The 24,133-nt window shown below is 34.7% G+C and overlaps 1 protein-coding gene across 1 annotated transcript in view; it reads right to left on the reverse strand.

Annotated features, from left to right (window-relative positions):
- Window positions 1–24,133, reverse strand: part of LOC149808183 (ADP-ribosylation factor GTPase-activating protein 1-like) — a 133,377-nt gene that overhangs the window by 26,729 nt on the left and 82,515 nt on the right. The window contains exon 9 of the mRNA XM_089974360.1: window positions 2,512–2,571. Coding sequence (XP_089830486.1) covers window positions 2,512–2,571 — 60 coding nt within the window. The remainder of the gene's footprint in view (window positions 1–2,511; window positions 2,572–24,133) is intronic.

The raw sequence follows: 24,133 nt of genomic DNA on the forward strand, positions 1-24,133 counted from the left end.
CCAGCTCTGTGCACAATGAACATGGCCTTAGCAAGTTTATGAAATGATTGTAATAAGAACTGTATATATTTACCACCTTAAATCTTACAATGCCCAGCTCTGTGCATAATGAACATGGCCTTAGCAAGTTTATAAAATAATTGTAATAAGAACTGTATATATTTACCACCTTAAATCTTACAATGCCCAGCTCTGTGCACAATGAACATGGCCTTAGCAAGTTTATGAAATGATTGTAATAAGAACTGTACATATTTACCACCTTAAATCTTATAATGCCCAGCTCTCATCTTATCACATGCTTAAAAAGGACCTCAGAATCTGAGACTACCCTTAAGTCCATGGTAGTCTGATTGTTAACTACCCTTAAGTCCATGGTAGTCTGATTGTTAACTACCCTTAAATCCATGGTAGTCTGATTTTTAACTACCCATAAGTCCATGGTAGTCTGATTTTTAACTACCCTTAAGTCCATGGTAGTCTGATTTTTAACTACCCTTAAGTACATGGTAGTCTGATTGTTAACTACCCTTAAGTCCATGGTAGTCTGATTTTTAACTACCCTTAAGTCCATGGTAGTCTGATTGTTAACTACCCTTAAGTCCATAGTAGTCTGATTGTTAACTACCCTTAAGTCCATGGTAGTCTGATTGTTAACTACCCTTAAGTCCATTATAGTAATCACATTATAATAATAATCTAACTTAAGTCATGACTTGATGACATGCAATTACTAAAGAACATTAGCAACAATTTCAGGCTATTGACACCAAATGATTTCTTCAATTTTTGTTCATTAAAAACTACAGGAACAACGTTCCAAAATTAAGTACATTATACACTCGCATGTCAAGCCCAACTGCAAACTGCCACCATTATGTGCTGGCAGATCTTGGTATGTGCAGTTTGTTAATCAATAAAACAAACAACACAGACCCTGGTCAGCGGGTGCATTATGCTATGGCAGATCAGGATTTTTGTTGTTTGCAGTCTGACTCATGAGTATATACACTACACTCATTTCATTGATGGGTGAAATGTCTTTAAGTAATATTTCCAGCAGTCATCATTTTATAAGGATTTATTCTTCACATATTCTGGAAGTTCATATACCCCAAACCTACCATGATTTTAGAAGGAATCTGTATTCATCAGAAAGAGACAAGGACGTTCCAACTGGGTAAGAATTGTTTAACATCCTCTATCAAATAATACACTGTCAGATTAAGGTATTTTCTGTGTGCATTTGAATCTGATCTTACAGAACATTATGTGGATGCTGTTGTGGGCTTAATGCCAAACAGAGCATTATGTGGACGGTGTTGTGGGCTTAATGCCATACAGAGCATTATGTGGATGTTGTTGTTGGCTTAATGCCATACAGAGCATTATGTGGATGATGTTGTGGGCTTAATGCCATACAGAGCATTATGTGGATGTTGTTGTGGGCTTAATGCCATACAGAGCATTATGTGGATGTTGTTGTTGGCTTAATGCCATACAGAGCATTATGTGGATGATGTTGTGGGCTTAATGCCATACAGAGCATTATGTGGATGTTGTTGTTGGCTTAATGCCATACAGAGCATTATGTGGATGTTGTTGTGGGCTTAATGCCATACAGAGCATTATGTGGACGGTGTTGTGGACTTAATGCCATACATAGCATAATGTTAATGTTGTTGTGGGCTTAATGCCATACAGAGCATTATTTTGATGTTGTTGTGGGCTTAATGCCATACAGAGCATTATGTGGATGATGTTGTGGGCTTAATGCCATACAGAGCATTATGTGGATGTTGTTATTGGCTTAATGCCATACAGAGCATAATGTGGATGTTGTTGTGGGCTTAATGCCATACCGAGCATAATGTGGATGCTGTGTGGGCTTAATGCCATACAGAGCATAATGTGGATGATGTGTGGGCTTAATGCCCTACAGAGCATTATGTGGATGTGGTTGTGGGCTTAATGCCATACAGAGCATTATGTGGATGTGGTTGTGGGCTTAATGCCATACAGAGCATTATGTGGATGTGGTTGTGGGCTTAATGCCATACAGAGCATAATGTGGATGTTGTGTGGGCTTAATGCCATACAGAGCATAATGTGGATGTTGTGTGGGCTTAATGCCATACAGAGCATCAAGTGGATGTTGTTGTGGGCTTAATGCCATTTTTCAGCAAACAATAGGCCATTCATGACAGCCATTATAACTGGTTGAGAATGAACCAAGGAAAACCATGGGAAGATGCAAGCATGCTTTTTCGTATACCAGCATTGGTTGATCCTACAGTTCAATGACCATCATCAATGGGTAAATATAGTGGCATGTTCTTTCGGACTTTAAAGACAGCTTCTTGTCATGGAAAGTATTGTAGATACTTACTTATAAATTGAGCTTAGCTTTAAACAACATAGACTCTGATGTGTTGTCAGATAAGATCGAAATCAATGTGTTTTCCCTGCAATACTGAAGATTTTATCTTATAAAGCTTTACTTTGTCCTACCTTTGATGCAAATCCACTCATTGATTGTCCAACTTCATTCAACAAAGTTCCCTCTTTCACCTGTAATGAAATAATACTATGTATAATACACCAGCACTCTCCAAAACATAAAAATGCTTACTGTAAAGTATGTATTATGTTCCATAACAAACCTAACAAAGACCATACAAAAATCAAGGTAATTTCCTCTAAGTTCATTAAAGTTGTATACTGGTTTGATTTAATGAGTAATCAGATGATTATTTTATGAAATAAATATTACTAAATGCCTGAAAATGCTTCCTTGAAGGAATTTAATGATACATGCACAGTTGAAAATTGTCAATGAATGCATCCAAGCTGACATTACACTGTCATATGAAGGATAAAATATGACCCAGATAATGAGTTTCATCGGTCTACCAACAGATCCTAATTTACTGTGATTAGGACGGTCTGAAGACTACGTGCTTGGGTACCATGGTACAGGATATATTTAAGCATACTGTATCATCTCACTTGTCACATTTCATCTATTACAGATAAAACAAATTTGCCATAAAAAAGCATTTCAAATGAACTTTAATGGCAGATAGCAAGTAGTTGCTACCAGCAATCAAGTTGGTAGCAAAATCACATAGGGACTATTTTATTTTTGCAGGTGGAAGGGTAGCATAGTATATTTTTAAAAACAAATTTTTAGCCATCTCTTTTGCGATGATCTTGGAAAGAAATATAAATATATTATGTCCTTAACATTAGATGACAAATCTTTTTTACTGAGGTAAAAAAAAATATCCTACCTCAAAAGAATATCCCAGGCCTCCTCCATCCCCCTAATTGAATGCCCAGGCCCTTATCAAGTAGCAAGCTTGAGAAATGCATCTCAGATCCACAAGCTCCCACCCACTGTGTATTATCAGTTTTATTGCCTTTATCCATAGGGGCCCCAGGTAGCCAAGCGATTTGCTTAGGCACTTTCTTTACAGATCATTGTTATCTCACCTCTGTCACATGGATTTGAGACATGGGTATGTGAGAAAGTTTGTCAGTAGTTTCTTGTGGGTCAGTGGTTCTTCCCTGGGTTTTCCCAGGCTCTTCCTCCACCAAATATACTAGCTGCTATGTATAGTCTGTTATGTGCTGAAAATGGCATTAAACCCACAGAGCCACAAACCCTTTGTAAACATTCAACATAGGTCCTGGGTTATGAATATACCATTATTCTGAAGACCAATCATAAACTCAGGCTGGTCAGTGTCGATATATACAGTGAGACTGCAGTTACACAGATGTCATCAGCCAAGTTCCATGCTTCCCCAGGTGTTTTAACTTATATCTCTGAACACTCTCCTGATGGCGGAGTGACTGTGTTGGTCAGACACTACCTGTTTGTGTTGGCTGCCAGTTCTTTTTTTCACATCTCAGTCAAATGCAGGTGGATGATCTTTCTGCTGCCTTGGTCAGTCTCCACTGATGTTCTTCATGCTCTTCTGTTTATTTCTAATGCACTGAGCATCCTCCAGGTCAACCCTGCAGGAAAAATCTTGCATTATTCTTCCACCAGGATTTTTTAATCCTTTTGTTCTACAGCTCTCTACCAGTTCCTAATACTTCTTCATCTTCTTTTCAAATGCCTCTTTCATGTCTTCTTCCCAAGGAACAGTCTATTTCACCAAGATAATTCTCTTTGCAGTCTCAGATCATATCATGATGAAGTTATGCCAGCACAACTTCCTGGAATAAGAGGTTTCTTCCTCCACGTCTACTCTCACCTCCCATGACTTTCCTCCTTGGAATACTCCGGCACTGCTTATTGTTCCTCTTTAATAAATTGGATGAACTGGGGACTGGACCTCCCAAGGTTCTCTACTTTCCATCATTATTTCACTATCCAAGCTTTATCATGTCATACTAGCAGACAAGAGCTGGGTACTATTATCAATTTTTTGTCTGATGTCCAATTTGTAAACAAGTGCAACAGCTGTGCACTGGAGCATCAATAAAATAGTTATGGAAAATCTTCACACTTGTCTACAGTCAATTGGAACAGCTAATTCCAAGTGCTGTAGAATAATGAAGTAGACCAGTCTACATTTGATTGGAACAGCTAATTATGAGTGCTGTAGAATAATGAAGTAGAGCAGTCTAAAGTCAATTGGAACATATGTGGCCTTTGTGATCACATGCAAGAATATGACCTTGGATGTAAACAGCCACCATTTTTAGCTGAACACTAGACTGTTTTCTTTTAATGCCAAAATAACTTTATTGATGTCACAAGGACTTTATGAAATGTCACAAGGACTTTATGAAATGGCACAAGGATTTGATGAAATGTCACCACCAAAAGCAAAGCAAGCAGTAACTAAGACTACTGAAACTGAATGATTTTTATAAAAAAATTAATTCCAAGATAGCAGGAATAACATTCAAAATTAAAAGCTCAAGTATTTCATTTACGGTTTAAATGTAGACTTTATTATCAACAAATATCTTACTTCCAAACATCTGAAGCCATATATTTGTCCACCCAAAACTTGCCAATTTTGGTTTCTATTGTTTGTTTTGTGGGGCTTAAAGCTATTTTCAGCATAATATATGCTTTCCACCAGTATATTTGGTGGAAGAAGAGTCTGGGATGACTGTGGGAAAACCATCGATCCAAGAGAAGCTATTAACAAGTTTTATCAAAGACTCATGTTGGTGGAAGCATGACTAGAACCCACACAGAGGCGAAATATGAGTGATCTGTAAAGATGAATGCCTTAGACCACTTGGCCACCTGTGGCCCCTGCTAATTTAGGAATTATCACTACACTATTATTACCTCTTATTCTCAACAGAAAGTTCCAGTGGCCTAAGTGATTAGAGTATCCGCCTCAGATGCGAATGTTGCGGGTTCAAATATTGGCCGAGTCATACCAAAGACTTACAAAAATGGTACATGCCTCTCCTGGCACTCAGCATTAAGAGGTTAGTGTTAGGACTGGTCGACCTGGTGTCAGGATAATGTGACTGGGTAGGACAAGATGCTACATGTCTGTGGCATGATGCCCCAGTGCTAGACATCACTATAAACTGCCACACTGCAGACATCATAGCAGTATGACTGAAAAATTGTTAAAGCTACATTAAAAGTTCAAATCACACGCTTTTGGAGGGTTTATAACTGTGTTGGATGATTATTATTATTATCATTATTATTATTATTATTTTGACTGTATCAAGGTATTATATGTGCACTGTTCAACAGAGACATAAAATACACATTTCTGTTTCCTCAAATTTATATTCCATACACTCTACTCACTTTAGTCTATTCTATAAATTATGGTAAATCACCATGGACTTAGAAAAATTGTTCATCCTGGTTTATTTTGTGCATCATGAAAATGGAATATTATTAAGTAGAAGACTTAGGTCTTCTAACTTGTGTAATTTAGGCTTGGAAACGGCTGTTATTGCTTTAGGAAGAATATTAAGTGGATAGGCCAGTTGCTCAGCTTGCCACAGCACTCGGCTTATGTGATGGGCTATGATGAATGTGGAATCCGTATATGGCTATTCTCAGCGATTCAAATGCTTTTACAGACACACTTTAAATTTTAAATGACCTCTGACCCTATTGAAAAGTGTTATGTCTCATCTGTTATTGAAGATGAACTTTTTTCAGCAGAGATGGCATTAGTTCATAGTCAAATAGATGATTTAAAACTTTACCTGTCTGTCACAAAATAGCAAAGTCCATTTTGCTACAGTAACACATTTGCTCAACCCTCAATCCAAATTTTAAAATATCCTTCATTTTCAATGACATATTGACACCATTGAGTTACACTGACAGTGTGACTGGAGTACAGTGAGTACAAGTGAGATAATAAATGTATGCATATTGATTCACATTGACAGTGTGACTGGAGTACAGTGAGTACAAGTGAGATAATAAATGTATGCATATTGATTCACATTGACAGTGTGACTGGAGTACAGTGAGTACAAGTGAGATAATAAATGTATGCACATTGATTCACATGACAGTGTGACTGGAGTACAGTGAGTACAAGTGAGATAAGAAATGTATGCATATTGATTCACATGACAGTGTGACTGGAGTACAGTGAGTACAAGTGAGATAAGAAATGTATGCACTTTGATTCACATGATATTCCTTTATCTAAACAATGCCTTCATTATAAAGGGAAAGTTTAGTTTGCATAGACTACCACTCCGGTGGCCTAGTGGTTAGAGCATCCGGGTCGGATGCGGGAGGTTGTGGGTTCAATCCCCGGCTGAGTCATACCAAAGACTTACAAAAACGGTACTAACAGCTGTCTCGCTTGGCGCTCAGCATTAAGAGGTTAGTGTTAGGACTGGTCGACCTGGTGTCAGGATAATGCAACTGGGTAGGACAAGATGCTACATGTCTGCGGCTTAATGCCCCAGTGCTAGACATCACTATAAACTGCCACACTGCAGACATCATATGACTGGAAAATTGTTAAAGCTACATTAAAAATCCAAATCACACACACAAAAACACACTCTTACAGAAAGTCAAAGTTGTTCAACTCAGATCAGATCAGAGAATAAGGTCTTCATCATTTGTTTTACTCAATATGCCAAACCAATAAAACAGAAACTGATCTCATTATGTAACAAGAAATCTTTATAGTCTATTGTGTTTACATTTGCAGGCACTTCATACTTCAATAATACAATATATTTACATCCAAAGGTATGATACTCCCTCATACTCACTATAATATTGTATTTTTGCATCCAAAAGTACAGTACTCCCTCAGACTCACTATAATATTGTATTTTTGCATCCAAAAGTACAGTACTCCCGCAGACTCACTATAATATTGTATTTTTGCATCCAAAAGTACAGTACTCCCTCAGACTCACTATAATATTGTATTTTTGCATCCAAAAGTACAGTATTCCCTCAGACTCACTATAATATTGTATTTTTGCATCCAAAGGTACAATACTCCCTCAGACTCACTATAATATTGTATTTTTGCATCCAAAAGTACAGTACTCCCTCAGACTCACTATAATATTGTATTTTTGCATCCAAAAGTACAGTACTCCCTCAGACTCACTATAATATTGTATTTTTGCATCCAAAGGTACAATACTCCCTCAGACTCACTATAATATTGTATTTTTGCATCCAAAAGTACAGTACTCCCTCAGACTCACTATAATATTGTATTTTTGCATCCAAAGGTACAATACTCCCTCAGACTCACAATAATATTGTATTTTTGCATCCAAAGGTACAATACTCTCTCAGACTCACAATAATATTGTATTTTTGCATCCAAAGGTACAATACTCTCTCAGACTCACTATAATATTGTATTTTTGCATCCAAAAGTGCAGTACTCCCTCAGACTCACTATAATATTGTATTTTTGCATCCAAAGGTACAATACTCCCTCAGACTCACTATAATATTGTATTTTTGCATCCAAAAGTACAGTACTCCCTCAGACTCACTATAATATTGTATTTTTGCATCCAAAAGTGCAGTACTCCCTCAGACTCACTATAATATTGTATTTTTGCATCCAAAGGTACAATACTCCCTCAGACTCACAATAATATTGTATTTTTGCATCCAAAGGTACAATACTCTCTCAGACTCACTATAATATTGTATTTTTGCATCCAAAAGTGCAGTACTCCCTCAGACTCACTATAATATTGTATTTTTGCATCCAAAGGTACAATACTCCCTCAGACTCACTATAATATTGTATTTTTGCATCCAAAAGTACAGTACTCCCTCAGACTCACTATATTGTATTTTTGCATCCAAAAGTACAGTACTCCCTCAGACTCACTATAATATTGTATTTTTGCATCCAAAGGTACAATACTCCCTCAGACTCACTATAATATTGTATTTTTGCATCCAAAGGTACAATACTCCCTCAGACTCACTATAATATTGTATTTTTGCATCCAAAAGTGCAGTACTCCCTCAGACTCACTATAATATTGTATTTTTGCATCCAAAGGTACAATACTCCCTCAGACTCACAATAATATTGTATTTTTGCATCCAAAGGTACAATACTCTCTCAGACTCACTATAATATTGTATTTTTGCATCCAAAAGTGCAGTACTCCCTCAGACTCACTATAATATTGTATTTTTGCATCCAAAGGTACAATACTCTCTCAGACTCACAATAATATTGTATTTTTGCATCCAAAAGTGCAGTACTCCCTCAGACTCACTATAATATTGTATTTTTGCATCCAAAGGTACAATACTCTCTTAGACTCACTATGATGCTGTTCGTGAGTCATAAAAACAGACCACCTTATATGCATGGTCACCTTATATTAAGGTATTTTATACATGCTATTGCAATTAAATAAGAAAAGGGATCCTCGTCCATACTCACCTGACACTGAATTCCTTACAGTGATGGAGTTCTGTATTCGCAATATATATTGACCACATATTTTTTTAATACAAAATGCAAGAACGTTACATTTTTTGGTTTCATAAATATTACATGGCTTTGTCATTATCTTTTGAACTAGTCCCCTCACAGTCTAAAATTAAAAGTACATGACCAAGTCAATGCAACAATATCACAAAACTTTTACAGTATCCTAAAGAAACATTAGTACAATGTTAAAATTTACCAAAGATAGAGGTTTCTCAGCTCATCACAAGGATGATTACAGAATTTTATTATGGTAAAAAAAAAGAAAAATGTTCAGCTTCTTATGACCATTATTGTGCTCATCCACAATTTATTTATAAATCAATGCTTTCGACTTATGTTTTTTGCCCTATTTTTCCCCCTAAATTATATTTGCTCTTTCTGTTTCAAAATATATCTGGTTAGGTCATTTCTTGGTTGGTAATCTTATCAAACAAATGTACTAAGTACATTACCACATGTGAAAATAAAATGTCAGCGGTTACATGTGATGCTTGATTTATGCCATTGATGCATTCCTGAGGTTATGGAATAAATTGAAAGTAATTTTCCTGTAAATACTTGTAAATTAAGGAAATTCTTTGACAAATAATACCTCCAAGTTTTCAAGTAATAATTATTTATGTATAATTTTCAAACAAATTCATACATATAATATATATACACGAGTTTTCCATGAGTCACAGCACATGGTCCCAGCAATGGCGTAAAAATGAGCACAAGCTGAACATTTCTTCTTTATAAATGGCATTAAAATAAAAGTGCACAAATCAAATTGGTATCGCTTGCATGTAAATTATCAGACTGAGTACTGTTGGGAATAAATGGCTAGAAACAAATACTCTATATGCTTGTAATGATTTATGAGAGAGAGAGACATATATAAGTATATAGATAGATAAAGAGACACAAAGACACAGACAATGACCTGATCAGAATTAAAATTAATTTAAAGCAGGTATCTATTCTGTCCCTCGAGTAATGGCGCCTATCGTGAACCTTTCAGGTACCAATGCCCTAACCTGTATGGCTAATTCCACTACCGAACATTTTTATTTTAAATACAGTTATCTTGACACAACAGGTTATGACATTACTGGCAACATCATTCACAATGTCATTCATTACATGAGAATCGTCTGGATGGATGAACAAGACATAGTGAATTTTGTCAAGGTATGCATTGTTGCCTGGTAGGTCATCATGAATATTAAAATGACTAATACTCATGCTGGTATAATTTTTGTGTTCTAAGGGACACACTTTCAAATTCTACATTGGCTGATTTATTTCATGGAAACATTTTCTAAACTGAATGACCAAATGATTTATATTAAACCATTTCATTGGATTTCAGGATGTCAGATGGGCATCTAAATCTCCATAAGGGATTAACCATTTAATTAGGGGTGGCCGGGCCTGGTATTTTCTTTCAAACTATGTTATTTATTTATTTTTACCCCAATAAAATTTATTTGTTTTGACTAATATTTTGGATTCAATTAAGTTTTTTCTATAAATCAAAATATATTTTTTCAAGCTACTTGGAGCCAGAAATGTTTAAAAAAATTCCAGGCATCTCTCCAGAAATCTAAAATGGTTTGTCCCTAAACTTACCTTTACTGCTTTAGGAATCCAATTCACACTTTATTTTATTTTCCCTTTTTGTTCAGGAGTAGTAATAGTAAATGTTCATGCTGATCAACAACAAAAAATTCCCATACAAATACATCTACTGAACAGCTCGATGGTTCGGTTTATGTTAATTTTTCCACACTGAGTATAAATATTGTTCCACTGCCACTGAAGTATTATGTAAAGAATGAATCTAAGTAAAACTAAATGGGAACTCACTTGACAGCGTACTGGCAATAAAATGCTGCAGATATTTGTACAAAAATCCTTGACAACAGAAAGGAAATCTGGTCCTGACTGTAATTTTGGAACTCCTGAAGTTTTATCTGAGATCCCTGAAGCTACAATTTCTGATCAATACTGGCTTAACCAATTTCGCCAAATGAATGGCATTTACATGAAATTGTCTGGCTTTCATTGGGAAGTAGTCTTTATGAGATAAATCTGGCTGTGAAAAGCTGTTAACATCAAATCTGCTCAAGGAGCAACCCCATTAAAATGCAAATTGACTGAAAAATACTTCTGAATGAGTTTGGGCAATGAATAACTTGAAGGTTAAGATCCCTGTGATATATTCAATTACCATGAAAAATATGTTGATCTAAAATGATTTGATTAATTTAATTTGGTGTAAAATTGTTGACATTAGAAAACAAAACCCTGACTTTAACCTCCCAAATCACATATTGAACAAGAAATGTGTTAGAGGAACATGAATACACAAAGTGAGCTTGAAAACTGACCTAAATGCAATACCCTAGCACTGTATAATGGACAAATGGAAATGGGTGACACTATATGCCTTTCCCATTATCTTAGTGGAGCATTTAAGTACATGTATCAGTAGAGAAGTAAGCTCATTTCTTTTTATGGGTTGGATATATTACAAAATTTTGCATTTCCTCATACATCCAAGAATAATAAACATGCTGCTGCCTAATTATATTTCTAATTTAATCTGACAGGAGCATTAACCGCCTCCTTTGATGGATAGTTCCAGGATTGGTCAAAAGCACAACTAACGATGAAGGAGAGCAAAAATCAGATAAATCGTTTAGAAACAAAGGTTTTCTTAGTATGCTTGTATTCAGTCACCCATGCAAAAGGAACTAAAATATCTTAACCCTAGAATGCACAAAGTAACAATAACTATAATTGGCATTGTTTGAGCATGGTATGTTCTTAAATCTGAGATACTATCCTGATCGGATGAAAATGACAAGTACCATCATAAAAGCATGTAAAATTTGTGATACTGTCCATCATGTATCTGACCAGTTGCTCTGGTCTTCAAACTGCTGGTCTACAGATGTTATGGTTTCTGTTGACATGGCAACATGCAGCCATACCAAATGTAACTCTTTGATAATATAACTGTTACATATATTTAATTTATATTTGGTTTAATTTAATTGTTTTTAAGTTTTAAAATCTTTTTATTTTTAATTTCAGTACATGTCAAAATCACGTAGTTTTGTTTACTAGTAACTCGATATTTTTTCAGAAAATAGTTTAACCTTGACTCTTCAGTTGTAAACACCAAAAGCTGACTTAGTTCCCGACCTCAATTCATAAATCAGTTAGAGAAGTAAACGGCTTTTTATTTTTATCTTATTCCTTCTTGTTTTTGTCAAGGTCATACTGGGACTATGTGCTTTTATATGCAAATACTTCTCAAAGATTCTGGAGAGTTGACCCTCATCCAGGAATCTGTTTTGCTTTTCAAGTTACTGTATAATCTTTGTTTATAGAGATATTTCTCAGTCAGGGCTTTTTCTTTACACTGGAAAGTGTGTGTTTGTGACCAGCTTGGGAATTAAATTTTAATGTTTATTTGAATTATTTGGATTCTAAAGGATAATTCTTTTTCCTAGAAATATATAAGCGCTCATACAGAATTCTTGGATAAAGACATTTTATTTAATTTTTGGGGGAAATTCAAACACCAGATTATTGTTTTTGAATAATACAGAACTGTAGACACAACAGCACAATAATAGCTACAGTATACGTCATTGCCTTCCACTTGGATTCTTTGTCTGGACTCAAAATTGAATTACTTAATTTCATTATTAGGACTTCAAAATTTAATTTGTGGATTATTCTTGGATTATTTTTGGATTTGATTGTTAAAACTTAAGTTCTTATTTTTTTATTTTTACAGTATTTTTCCAGGGAAATAAATTATTTGCTAAATTTTTCAAAGCTTGTTGTTTTTACTCTTTCTTTTGTTACTGTCTATTCAAGCCTAAACACGTAACATGACAACCCAGTCAATATAAGGAAAATGTGCTATCAGCGTAAATTTGTGAAAAAGGAATGTATGAATATTAAATTATGTGAGTTTACATTGCCTGCTTTGGAACTGATGTTCTACAAGCCAAAAGATGTTCCAGGAATCCATTCAGAAGGAGTAGCAATAATAAGATTTTCAATATTAGTTGTAAGATCAGCACCATTTTCATCTGGGATCAACTAAACATCATAAGAAGTCTGTCAATGATTTCCTGAATTTTGGTGAATGCTTTGATATATCAGGAGAATGAATAAACTTGGTAGCAAGATATAATTAAGTCACAATACATGTACCATATATACACACTTAAAAGTCAAATCAAACTGAAGAAGAAAAAAAAACAACCTGATCTGCCATAGCATAATTCACCAGCAGATCAGGGTCTATACTGTTTGTTCTACTGATTATGCCTAACAAACTGCTTATACCCAGATCTGCTGGTAAATTGTGCACTGGCAGATCTGGGTCTGTACAGTTTGCATATAAGTCTTGTCTTATAAGTGAGCATATATTGTACTCAATAGTATTGATAAGAACATCATCTTGGAAGAATAGGGTTAGGGTTAGGGCTAACCCTAACCAAATCCCTAAGAGAGACTGGTGTCTTACATTTAATGTTACAATTCCTTCAGTTTATTGTATCCAAAGTATCTAATTCACACTGACTGTAAAATTCAAATAAATTTATAACACTGTATTTGATACAATAACTGCATGTCAAAACTCTCATAAAATTATGCTGAATTAGCATATATCTCAATGTCAGCATGCTAACTGGCAGTGATGCACTGCTTAGAATCTTCTATAGCATAATTTCTGGGAAATTATCACTTTGCACACCTGGGGACTCCTTACACTTTGAAATTTACGTAAATCTCAAAACACATATATCGTGTGTTTTATTCCTTATGATCATGGTGACAAAAAAAGAATGTACCTTCAAAGTGAAAAGCAAACTAAGACATCCACTGTGTATGCACCCCATCAATACAATATCAGGATGACCTTGAACCCCACAAACTTTATCCATATTATTTTTGAAGCTCACAGTGTAGCTATTATGTCTATTTTGCAAAGACATACATTTACATCAATTGCTACTTCAGTTTATCAAAGACACAACATACATGTGCACACTGTCATTCAGTCAACATCTGTCTGATACAGTAACATTCATGTTGTCTTTTAAAGATATGGGTTAGCATGTGGTGAGCATTTATGCAGCTCAGTCTTAATGACACAAAATCACACAGCATTTATGCAGCTCAGTGTCTTAACAACACAAAATCACACAGCATTTAAGCAGCTCAGTGTCTTAACAACACAAAATCACACAACATTTATGCAGCTCAGTCTTAATGACACAAAATCACACAGCATTTATGCAGCTCAGTGTCTTTACAACACACAATCACACAGCATTTATGCAGCTCAGTGTCTTAACAACACAAAATCACAACATTTATGCAGCTCAGTGTCTTTACAACACAAAATCACACAGCATTTATGCAGCTCAGTGTCTTAACAACACAAAATCACACAGCATTTATGCAGCTCAGTGTCTTAACAACACAAAATCACAGCATTTATGCAGCTCAGTGTCTTTACAACACACAATCACACAGCATTTATGCAGCTCAGTGTCTTTACAACACAAAATCACACAGCATTTATGCAGCTCAGTGTCTTTACAACACACAATCATACAGCATTTATGCAGCTCAGTCTTAACAGCACAAAATCACACAGCATTTATGCAGCTCAGTGTCTTTACAACACACAATTACAGCATTTATGCAGCTCAGTGTCTTTACAACACAAAATCACACAGCATTTATGCAGCTCAGTCTTAATGACACAAAAACACACAGCATTTATGCAGCTCAGTGTCTTAATGACACAAAATCACAGCATTTATGCAGCTCAGTGTCTTAACAACACAAAATCACAGCATTTATGCAGCTCAGTGTCTTTACAACACACAATCACACAGCATTTATGCAGCTCGGTGTCTTTACGCCACAAAATCACACAGCATTTATGCAGCTCAGTCTTAATGACACAAAATCACACAGCATTTATGCAGCTCAGTGTCTTAACAACACAAAATCACACAGCATTTAAGCAGCTCAGTGTCTTAACAACACAAAATCACACAACATTTATGCAGCTCAGTCTTAATGACACAAAATCACACAGCATTTATGCAGCTCAGTGTCTTAATGACACAAAATCACAGCATTTATGCAGCTCAGGTGGCGCTCACCAGATAATATGTACTTTTGAGAGAGTGACGTATGTAAGGTGAAGTAGTTCACATTTAAAACACACACAGTGGAGAGAATGTTTGCATACCTCTATGCTACATTAATGTAATGTGGATGATATTTCTTTTGGATATTGTACTTTTGGAAATTTTACATGATTTAAGCACACTGCTAACTAAAATGACTGCTCCCTTGTGTTAAAAAATCAGTCTGAATTAGTCTAAAGTACACTATACATAGCAGCTATTAAAATAGGGAAAATGAATTTTGCCAGACTAGACAATACCAGCTTCTGAAAGTGCAATGAATGAATTACCAAATATATAAATGTAAAAAAAGTTATCGGCTCTTTTTTATACAATTTACCTCTGAAGTTCAGGAAGTGAAAATGACCAAGTAGAGCTAGCACTTTTTTGAAAGGTGCACATTTGAAGTAAGGCCAAGCTGTATACTCTATAACCCATAGTACACCCATCAATCATACATCAAAATAAAGGAAATTAAAGGTTCTTTACATTATACCTAAGATATACAAGGTCTTTTTTAAATAGCCAGTATAACCAGTGAGGAAAGCCAGGGACATTCTTTTTCTTTAAAATCCTAACCCTATGCAAAATGCGAAACTGTATAGCGCCACCTCAGTGTCTTAATGACACAAAATCACACAGCATTTATGCAGCTCAGTGTCTTAATGACACCAAATCACAAAGCATTTATGCAGCTCATTGTCTTAATGACACAAAATCACACAGCATTTATGCAGCTCAGTGTCTTAACAACATAAAGTCACACAGCATGTTTTAACAGTTTCAGCCAAAATATACATTTTCAGAATTTATATTCATCTGTTATCAACCTTTGATATACAAGCAAAAATGTAATGTCTTAAATATATTTCAGGATCATTCCCATGGTACAAAATGTCACCTCATCTGATTTACAGAGGGGCTTAATCCTACGTAATGCACAGACTTAATAATTGCCAAATCTCTTTAGAATACATAAATGTAACAACCATTCTCAAAGATCAAATAATTCTTGCTCTTCCAAGCATTTTTATAACAACCATATTTGTGATATGATCAATATCACCTTTACGATATGGTCAATAGTACAATTAATAAGAATTTGTAGAGTTGAATGTCTTTTAAAATAATGTTTATTATGCCCTCTTAGCAGAAGCTTGATGGCAATCTGTTTGGAATCTGCTTGGGTGTGTCTGTACTTCAATCTGTTCACACCAGAGAGAAAGGTCAATAGTAGTAAAACCTTTCAGAGTCAAAAGTTCAAAGTTTTTCACTTTACCATTTAAATATAAGAAGGGATTGATAAAAGGAAGTTGCTTGCTAAATTAAAATCACAATTAAATGCCCTAATACTGAAGGATGTCATTCTGAAGAGTTTTTTTGTTGGCAACAATCCCACAAAATACTTCCTCACATCAAAAGCTGTGACTGATTCTGACCAAACTGGACCTACACTGGCCTTAACAAAAATTTGCATATAAACTGTGTGATAAACCTGCATCTGAACTGTGATAAATCTGTATATGAACTGTTTGATAAACCTGCATACGAACTGTGTGATAAATCCGCATATGAGCTGTATGATAAATGTGCATATGAACTGTTCAATAAACCTGCATATGAACTGTGTGATAAATCTTCATATTAACTGTGTCATAGATCATACACATCAAGCACAACATGTACTTGAAAAGAAACTTATATCTGTGCTACAAAAAAAATTCTACTGATACATTAAATCCAAGTTAAGAATAAACATGAGTTACATGTGCACATGAACCTGGCTTAAAACTCACAACTTTGTGACAGAATAATTAACAATGAAGATAAAATCCATTTAGATACCAGTCTATGTATCACACAACTTTGTGACAGAATAATTAACAATGAAGATAAAATCCATTTAGATACCAGTCTATGTATCACACAACTTTGTGACAGAATAATTAACAATGAAGATAAAATCCATTTAGATACCAGTCTATGTATCACACAACTCTGTGACAGAATAATTAACAATGAAGATAAAATCCCTTTATATTACCAGTCTACGTATCACACAACTTGTGAGAGGATTTGTGTGTGCACTAAGGAATTGTTCATAAAACTGCATTTTTACAGATATTGCATAATTATAATAATACATCAACTCTTCATTACACATTTAAAATATAACTTCTCTTGGTCACCAAAAACATTATATTCCCTTGAATTTCATCAAGTCTACTGTCTACATTTTGCAGCATATTAAAACTGCTTCATTTATACAACAAATAACTTCAATGACTGTTGTCACTCTGCTGAACACCATAACTCTACTGAAACTAAACTTGCTGACTCAGCTGTCCCAACAATCTAACAGCCTAACTAAAAACTCTGACTCCACCACCTGTCATCTAACTTAATATTCCAAGTTTTATACTGACATTCACCAACAATCCAACAGCCTAATTAAAAACTCTGACTACACCACCTGTCATCCAACTTAATATTCCAAGTTTTATACTGACATTCCCCAACAATCTAACAGCCTAACTAAAAACTCTGACTCCACCACCTGTCATCCAACTTAATATTCCAAGTTTTATACTGACATTCACCAGATTACAATTCTGGTTATAATTAATATAATATGAACTATTGGTGACTTAAGCTGTAAACAATGATAACATAAATAGTGATAATAATCACATACCGTCTAACTAATAACCCATGACTAATGGTTTTGACATCTGACCTAAGGCTTCATATTCCCAAGCCCTGGTAAAATGGTTGGTTGATTAGATTTTAATGGTATTTTCCACACATTATTGGCTATATCGGTAAGAGGGAAATGGTTGCCATGTGCCTTCCCCAGAACACCCCAAAGCAGCCAACCCAGGCTGGCATGGACACGTACTGCTACAATCACTGGATTACAAACATGATGCTCAAACAGCCAAGCATCAATGGCTCCCAACATGCTAACATGGCAAAATAGTAAACATCTCAATCTACAGTCTGGAGTAAAGTGAAAATATGTACCATATGTATGCTACTTTGTCAAGAGATTTTCACTTTCCAAGAATACAGAAGTCTTTCCAACATATAAAAAAGGTTTATACCAAAAAAGGACAATGAATGAATAATACTCATAGATGACATGTCAAACAACAGACCTGTTATGGCTTTGATCAATGGTTTTAGGTTATCTAGTTCAAGAAAAATATTTACTCCTCTCTTTTTCTTACTTCACTGGTTTTGAAATTAGTGTAGGCAGGTCTTTTAAAAAAAAAGTTAACTATATTTAATTTGATTGTTTCTATACTATGGGGAAAAAGGTGCTAGGGTCAGCAATGAGAAACAGTACAGTCGGCTGACCCAAAATGCACGTATTTGTATTTTTGCCTAAGTGAGTATATAGACAGTACCTTAGAAACTATCTGTGCTTGGGCTTGAAAGGGTTGTTAGTTTTAATGTAAAATTTAATTGATAACATTTTTTATTCAGTAAAATTTATCTAGTGCTTAGTTGTTAAATTATATAGCAGAGATGATACTTTGAGAGTATCAGACTGTGACACTTAACAGTGTACACTATAACATGCTGTGAGATTTAACAGCGAACCATGCTGTGAGATTTATGAGTACACTTTTCTGCGATTTAACAGAGTATTTTGTGGGATTTCAGTGAGTTCTGTGATATCTAATGTTTGTTCTCAGGTCATCTATGTGCATAAAATGCAAATAAAGCTTTCATCTGGGTTTATGTATATTGATCAGCTGCAAATTCTGTGGAAGATGTAAACAATCATGACTCAAGTATCATCCTTAATTTGTTTTTGTATCTACATGCAACTTATCATTAAAAACACCTGCAAAGCATGGTCTTTGGGTTCAAATAACACCAAGAAAAAAGTCTTGGTACAAGAAATCATTAATTATTCTGTGAGAAATAGAACTCGGGGAGTTAGACTGAGATGCTCCAAAATTCTGAGAGATTTTTTTTCTATGAAATATCATTGTACTGTACATGACAATTCATACATATGGACATGGCAAATTACAGAATTTTATTCATGGAACATAGAAATCCATACCAGTTGGTATCAATTTATAAAGCTGAAATATTTTTTCTCTATGATGATGCAAACATGTTCATAAAGCATACAGGTACCTCCCACATCTTGGTAAGTCAGACAAAAACAAATTCAGATTCACCAATCCATCCCACCCTCCTCTCTTTTTTCCTGTCATTATGAGGTGATCAGGAGGGACACAATTTTGCTATCTACCAAATAAAATTTCTTTAAAGGATTATCTTGACTTGACAAATTATAAGCCTGATAATGTCTTTAAAGTGGTAATACATTCTTCCTTTTAATTACTTCAAAGGATTCCTTTTGCAGTTTATTTGTTTCAAACTGAGAGCATAACAATTTCTAATTAAATATGTAAATTACCCAAATAGGATCTTGTTAAAGACATTATAAAGTCCCCATTTAAAATATATTATGAAGTCACCTGTTCAAGACATTATTAAGTTCCCATGTTAAAGACATTATGAATATATACTGCAACATCAATCTAGAAAAAAAGTAGAACACACACACACACACACACACACACACAGAGAAAAAGCTAAATTCCTTAACAACTTGTGGACTGGGTATGATTTTGATCACCTTACTTTTTACATCAACTTTAATGAATATATCCCATGATTATTTTTTTCCTTCTTTTTATAACATACTGTTAAAACAGACAAACTGGGACAGATTTCGAGTTTTTAAATTGTTTTGTTTTTTTAAACACCCCTCTTCTCATATAAAACCCTCCAAAGAAAAGGTCCTGGATCAATTCCCATCATGCAATGGTTGAATGAATGAGAGGATGGGAGTGAATACAGGAGAAAGGGGGGGGGGATTCACTGTATGTGTATTTCCTTATTTGGTTTTAGTTTCCTTTCCAAATATAATTTTGTCTGCCCGAGCTAATAACTTTACTTGGAGTTGTGCACATTTGTTTATAATTATGTAACCTGTGTGCATTTCTTTGTATACATTGTATGCACATGTGCATATTTATGTGTGTATGTCTGGGTAATATGGTTGTTGTGGTTGTTGTGGGGTTTAACGCCATTTTTCAGCACATGATATGCTATACATGGTGGCCAGTATTAATGGTGGAGGAAGAACCCAGAAAAACCCTGGAAAGAACCAACGACCCACAAGAAGCTACTGGCAAGCTTTCTCACATACCCACATTTTGCCGAATCCGAGACTCGAACCCATGCAGACAGAGGGTAATATGGTGGGGGCCACTAAAATAAATGTTCAATCTGTTCTTTCTTTTTGTCTCATCTGTATCAGCATGGTAAGACAAACTATGAGGTTACTCTCATCAAGGACATTAAAACCTCTGAATTAAATCTTCTGCAAATAGGACACAGAGGTGATACATCAATGCATGGTGAGGTCTTCTGCAAATAGGACACAGAGGTGATACATCAATGCATGGTGAGGATATACGACTTGGTTAAAAGTAGTTTTTCTTGATTATGTAATAGTTTTTCTTCTTACACTTTAGTGTAGATATTCCAACACATTCTGATCTCAGCTGCAAGTAAGAAGTACACAAAATTCAGAATTCTTTGGAAGCTATATGTGTATGGACATATAGGGGTGAGGATGTGACATCTGTGCACTACTGATAACATGGAGAACTTCCAAATGACATTGTTTCTTAGGACCATAACTGATGAAGATATAGCTTTCAATAGCTTTCCTTCAGACATCTGTCCCAGTTAATACACATAAAATTTACTATATGTCTCAACAATAGCTTTCCTTCAGACATCTGTCTCAGTTAATACACATAAGATTTACTATTTTCTCAACAATAGTTTTCCTTCAGACGTCTGTCTCAGTTAATACACATAAGATTTACTATTTGTCTCAACAACAATAGCCTTCCTTGAGCCAGATGTCACAGTTTACATGCTGGATTTACTAATAATCTCAACACTTTCTTATTATTCTTTGTCATCAAACCTATGTTAGTCTTATTGACTGTGTTCAATGATATAGAATTGGATATACATGTTATATGATATCCTGTGGTCATAATACCATACAAGTAACAACTGACAGGAAGTAAAATTATTTATCATATGTGACAGGCTGGACTATTTCTCACTGTTACTGATCAATTAATTCAAGCAAGAATTACTGAAAACAATTCACTAGTGAATTATCAATCACATGATGATCATCAATGCTACAGATTTCATTATCTAGAAATATTTTAAATGTGGTAGGGGCTAGCCTATACATAAGCCTGAAAAAATGTATTGCATGGTATCATAACATATATGTTTTAAAGAGCAATCATTAAGACATTGTGGTTTATTATAATTATTAAACCTTTTATGGCTGGCACAGTGTGTTCATTCACTCAACATGTAAACAGTTTACATACGATAAATGTCATTTCAAAATAAAAAAGCCAAGTAATATGACCTGCTGACAATGTATACAATTGCCGCTATGCGACATGGATTATCCTCTATACACACATAAGGGGTGGGTGGCTCAGTGGTCAGCATGCTAGACTTGCAATCAAAAGGGTGCGGGTTGGATTCCTAACACTGGATCAGATCCGGTAAGCTGCTGTGGTATGTCGTTAGTCAAAGCATTTTTACTCCAGTTGCCTCAGCAATAAATGACCTAGTTGTATTGCTATACCATAAAACACCAAAACTAAATCAACCCATATATGAGGCATTCACATGATACAGCGAACAGATTTTTAAAACAGATCGATAGTTTACAGTTTTGCAAGTCAGACCCATGCCATCTTCTTCTTTGAGTCGAAGCACTGGTTTTATGCTATATTGTATAATTTATTTGAAATTCTCTACCTTTAAGGATGTGACAAATAGAATCACAAATCTGAAGTCAAGGGCTGAAAAACTGAAGTACAAATCCAACATATTACAATTTGAACTTGTGAAAAGGATCACGAATGGATAAATTCTGAGATATCAAATAAAACTAGTCTTGAAAGCTGAGCTTTATTGAATGTAATTTATCTTAAGTCTTAATCTCTCCTAACATCTGCCATTTGGTTAATTCCTTTGACAAGTGATGCTGTAATTTACTATGTGTAAAGGCTGATGCTGGAAATGTCTCGTCTTCTTGTAATAAATATCAATAATGTCTTATGTCAAGATTACCCAGCTAGGGCAGTATTTATTGTCTCTTACATTCAAATAACCTTTTCAAGAGTTGACATTTTACTTCTTCTTCCTGGCTTCCAGAGGATATTTGGCAGCCAGATGCACATATTACCCTCGGAATGTTTTTTTTATCTCTGAACTGTGACCAATTCTTTGGGTGCAGTTTTGCTGACAATCTCAAATTAAATCTGTCCACAGCTTTAAATTTGGTCTCCGATATAAAGTCACATTACCTCATAAAATCAATAACTGATACAATGGTGAGACATGATTTTGTTGGTTTCTACAGGAAGAAATATCAAAAAAAAAAGGTTTCCCAAATATGTACACCAGAAATGAAAACCAAAGGGGAGGAAGCGAATGCAAGTTGGGTCCCATATCATCAAGTTGACAATATGGTGCCAAAAAATACTGTTGAATTCATCATAGGTTAAAAGTCAAGTTTGGAGGTTTCAGTTTAAACTTGTTTTTAAATCTTCTAAACCATGAAAACTGAATATTCAGTTATTCTTTTAAAATTCTGTTGCAAAGTTCACATACTTTTGCATTTTAAAAAGTTACAATTGCTTTGACTGCCTCCCCTGATACTTTTGGCATGTGACGTATCAGAGGAACAAAGAACCCATTCAAGGAGAGATTACAGAAAAGTGCCTTACATTTAGTTATGAAAAGAAACAGTGCTTTTAATGAAACATAAAATGTTTTGTTCTTTCTTCATGGTTTAAAATTTTCAAAGATCTCTTGGCTGCTATAAACCATCAATACAGAGACCCAACAAACAATTATGCTTATTTGGTAAAAAAGGAACTCTGCCAAAATCCACAAATTTAACTGCTAATGAGAATGCCATTATATTCTGATACCCATGAAAATATTAGAATTCACAGTGATCATGGATGGTTTTAAAATTATTCATGCTAATTGATGGGAAGATTTTTTTTTTAAATCATGCATTCCATCCATTAGTGCAATTCCATCTTTCAAAGCATGCAGTCTCTATCCCTTGATATATAACAAATCAGAAAAAAACCAAATATCTAATTTTGTTCAAAATTATCAACAGCAACAATCTGAGAATAAACTAAAGTGATCTGAGATGGTAAATGGTGAAAACATATACATCTCATTCCTTATATGCATGTAACAGTCTTGTGCCATGTTCATCTCATTCCTTTTGTATATGTAACAAAGTCTTTTGCCATGTTCATCTCATTCCTTATGTACATGTAACAGTCTTTTGCCATGTTCATCTCATTCCTTATATGCATGTAACAGTCTTTTGCCATGTTCATCTCATTCCTTATATACATGTAACATAGTCTTTTGCTATGTTCAACCTAATATTTGTTTATTCTTTTTCAGCTTTATTAATTGGTTAAGCAAAAGATAAAAGGAATTCAACTTTAAATTTTAATATCTGTTCTATGCAAAAGATAATTTTATATTTTAATTTCCTCTCTATCTCTTTAAGTGCTTAACCAACATTTACTGCACCCTTTTAACAAAATAAATTAAAGAAAAGATAAAACAATTGACCTTTTTCTGATACTGATCTTAGGATGTGGCATGAGAATGAACAGACATATAACATTGCCAAAATATGCAAATAACAGACATATAACATTGCCAAAATATGCAAATAACAGATATATAACATTGCCAAAATATGCAAATAACAATGGGACAGAAATAATTGTAGAGCAAGTGACTGAACCAAGACCTGGA

This window comes from Sinohyriopsis cumingii, chromosome 1 (genome assembly GCF_028554795.1).
Source record: "Sinohyriopsis cumingii isolate HCF-2022 chromosome 1, ASM2855479v2, whole genome shotgun sequence".
NCBI lineage: Eukaryota > Metazoa > Mollusca > Bivalvia > Unionida > Unionidae > Sinohyriopsis > Sinohyriopsis cumingii.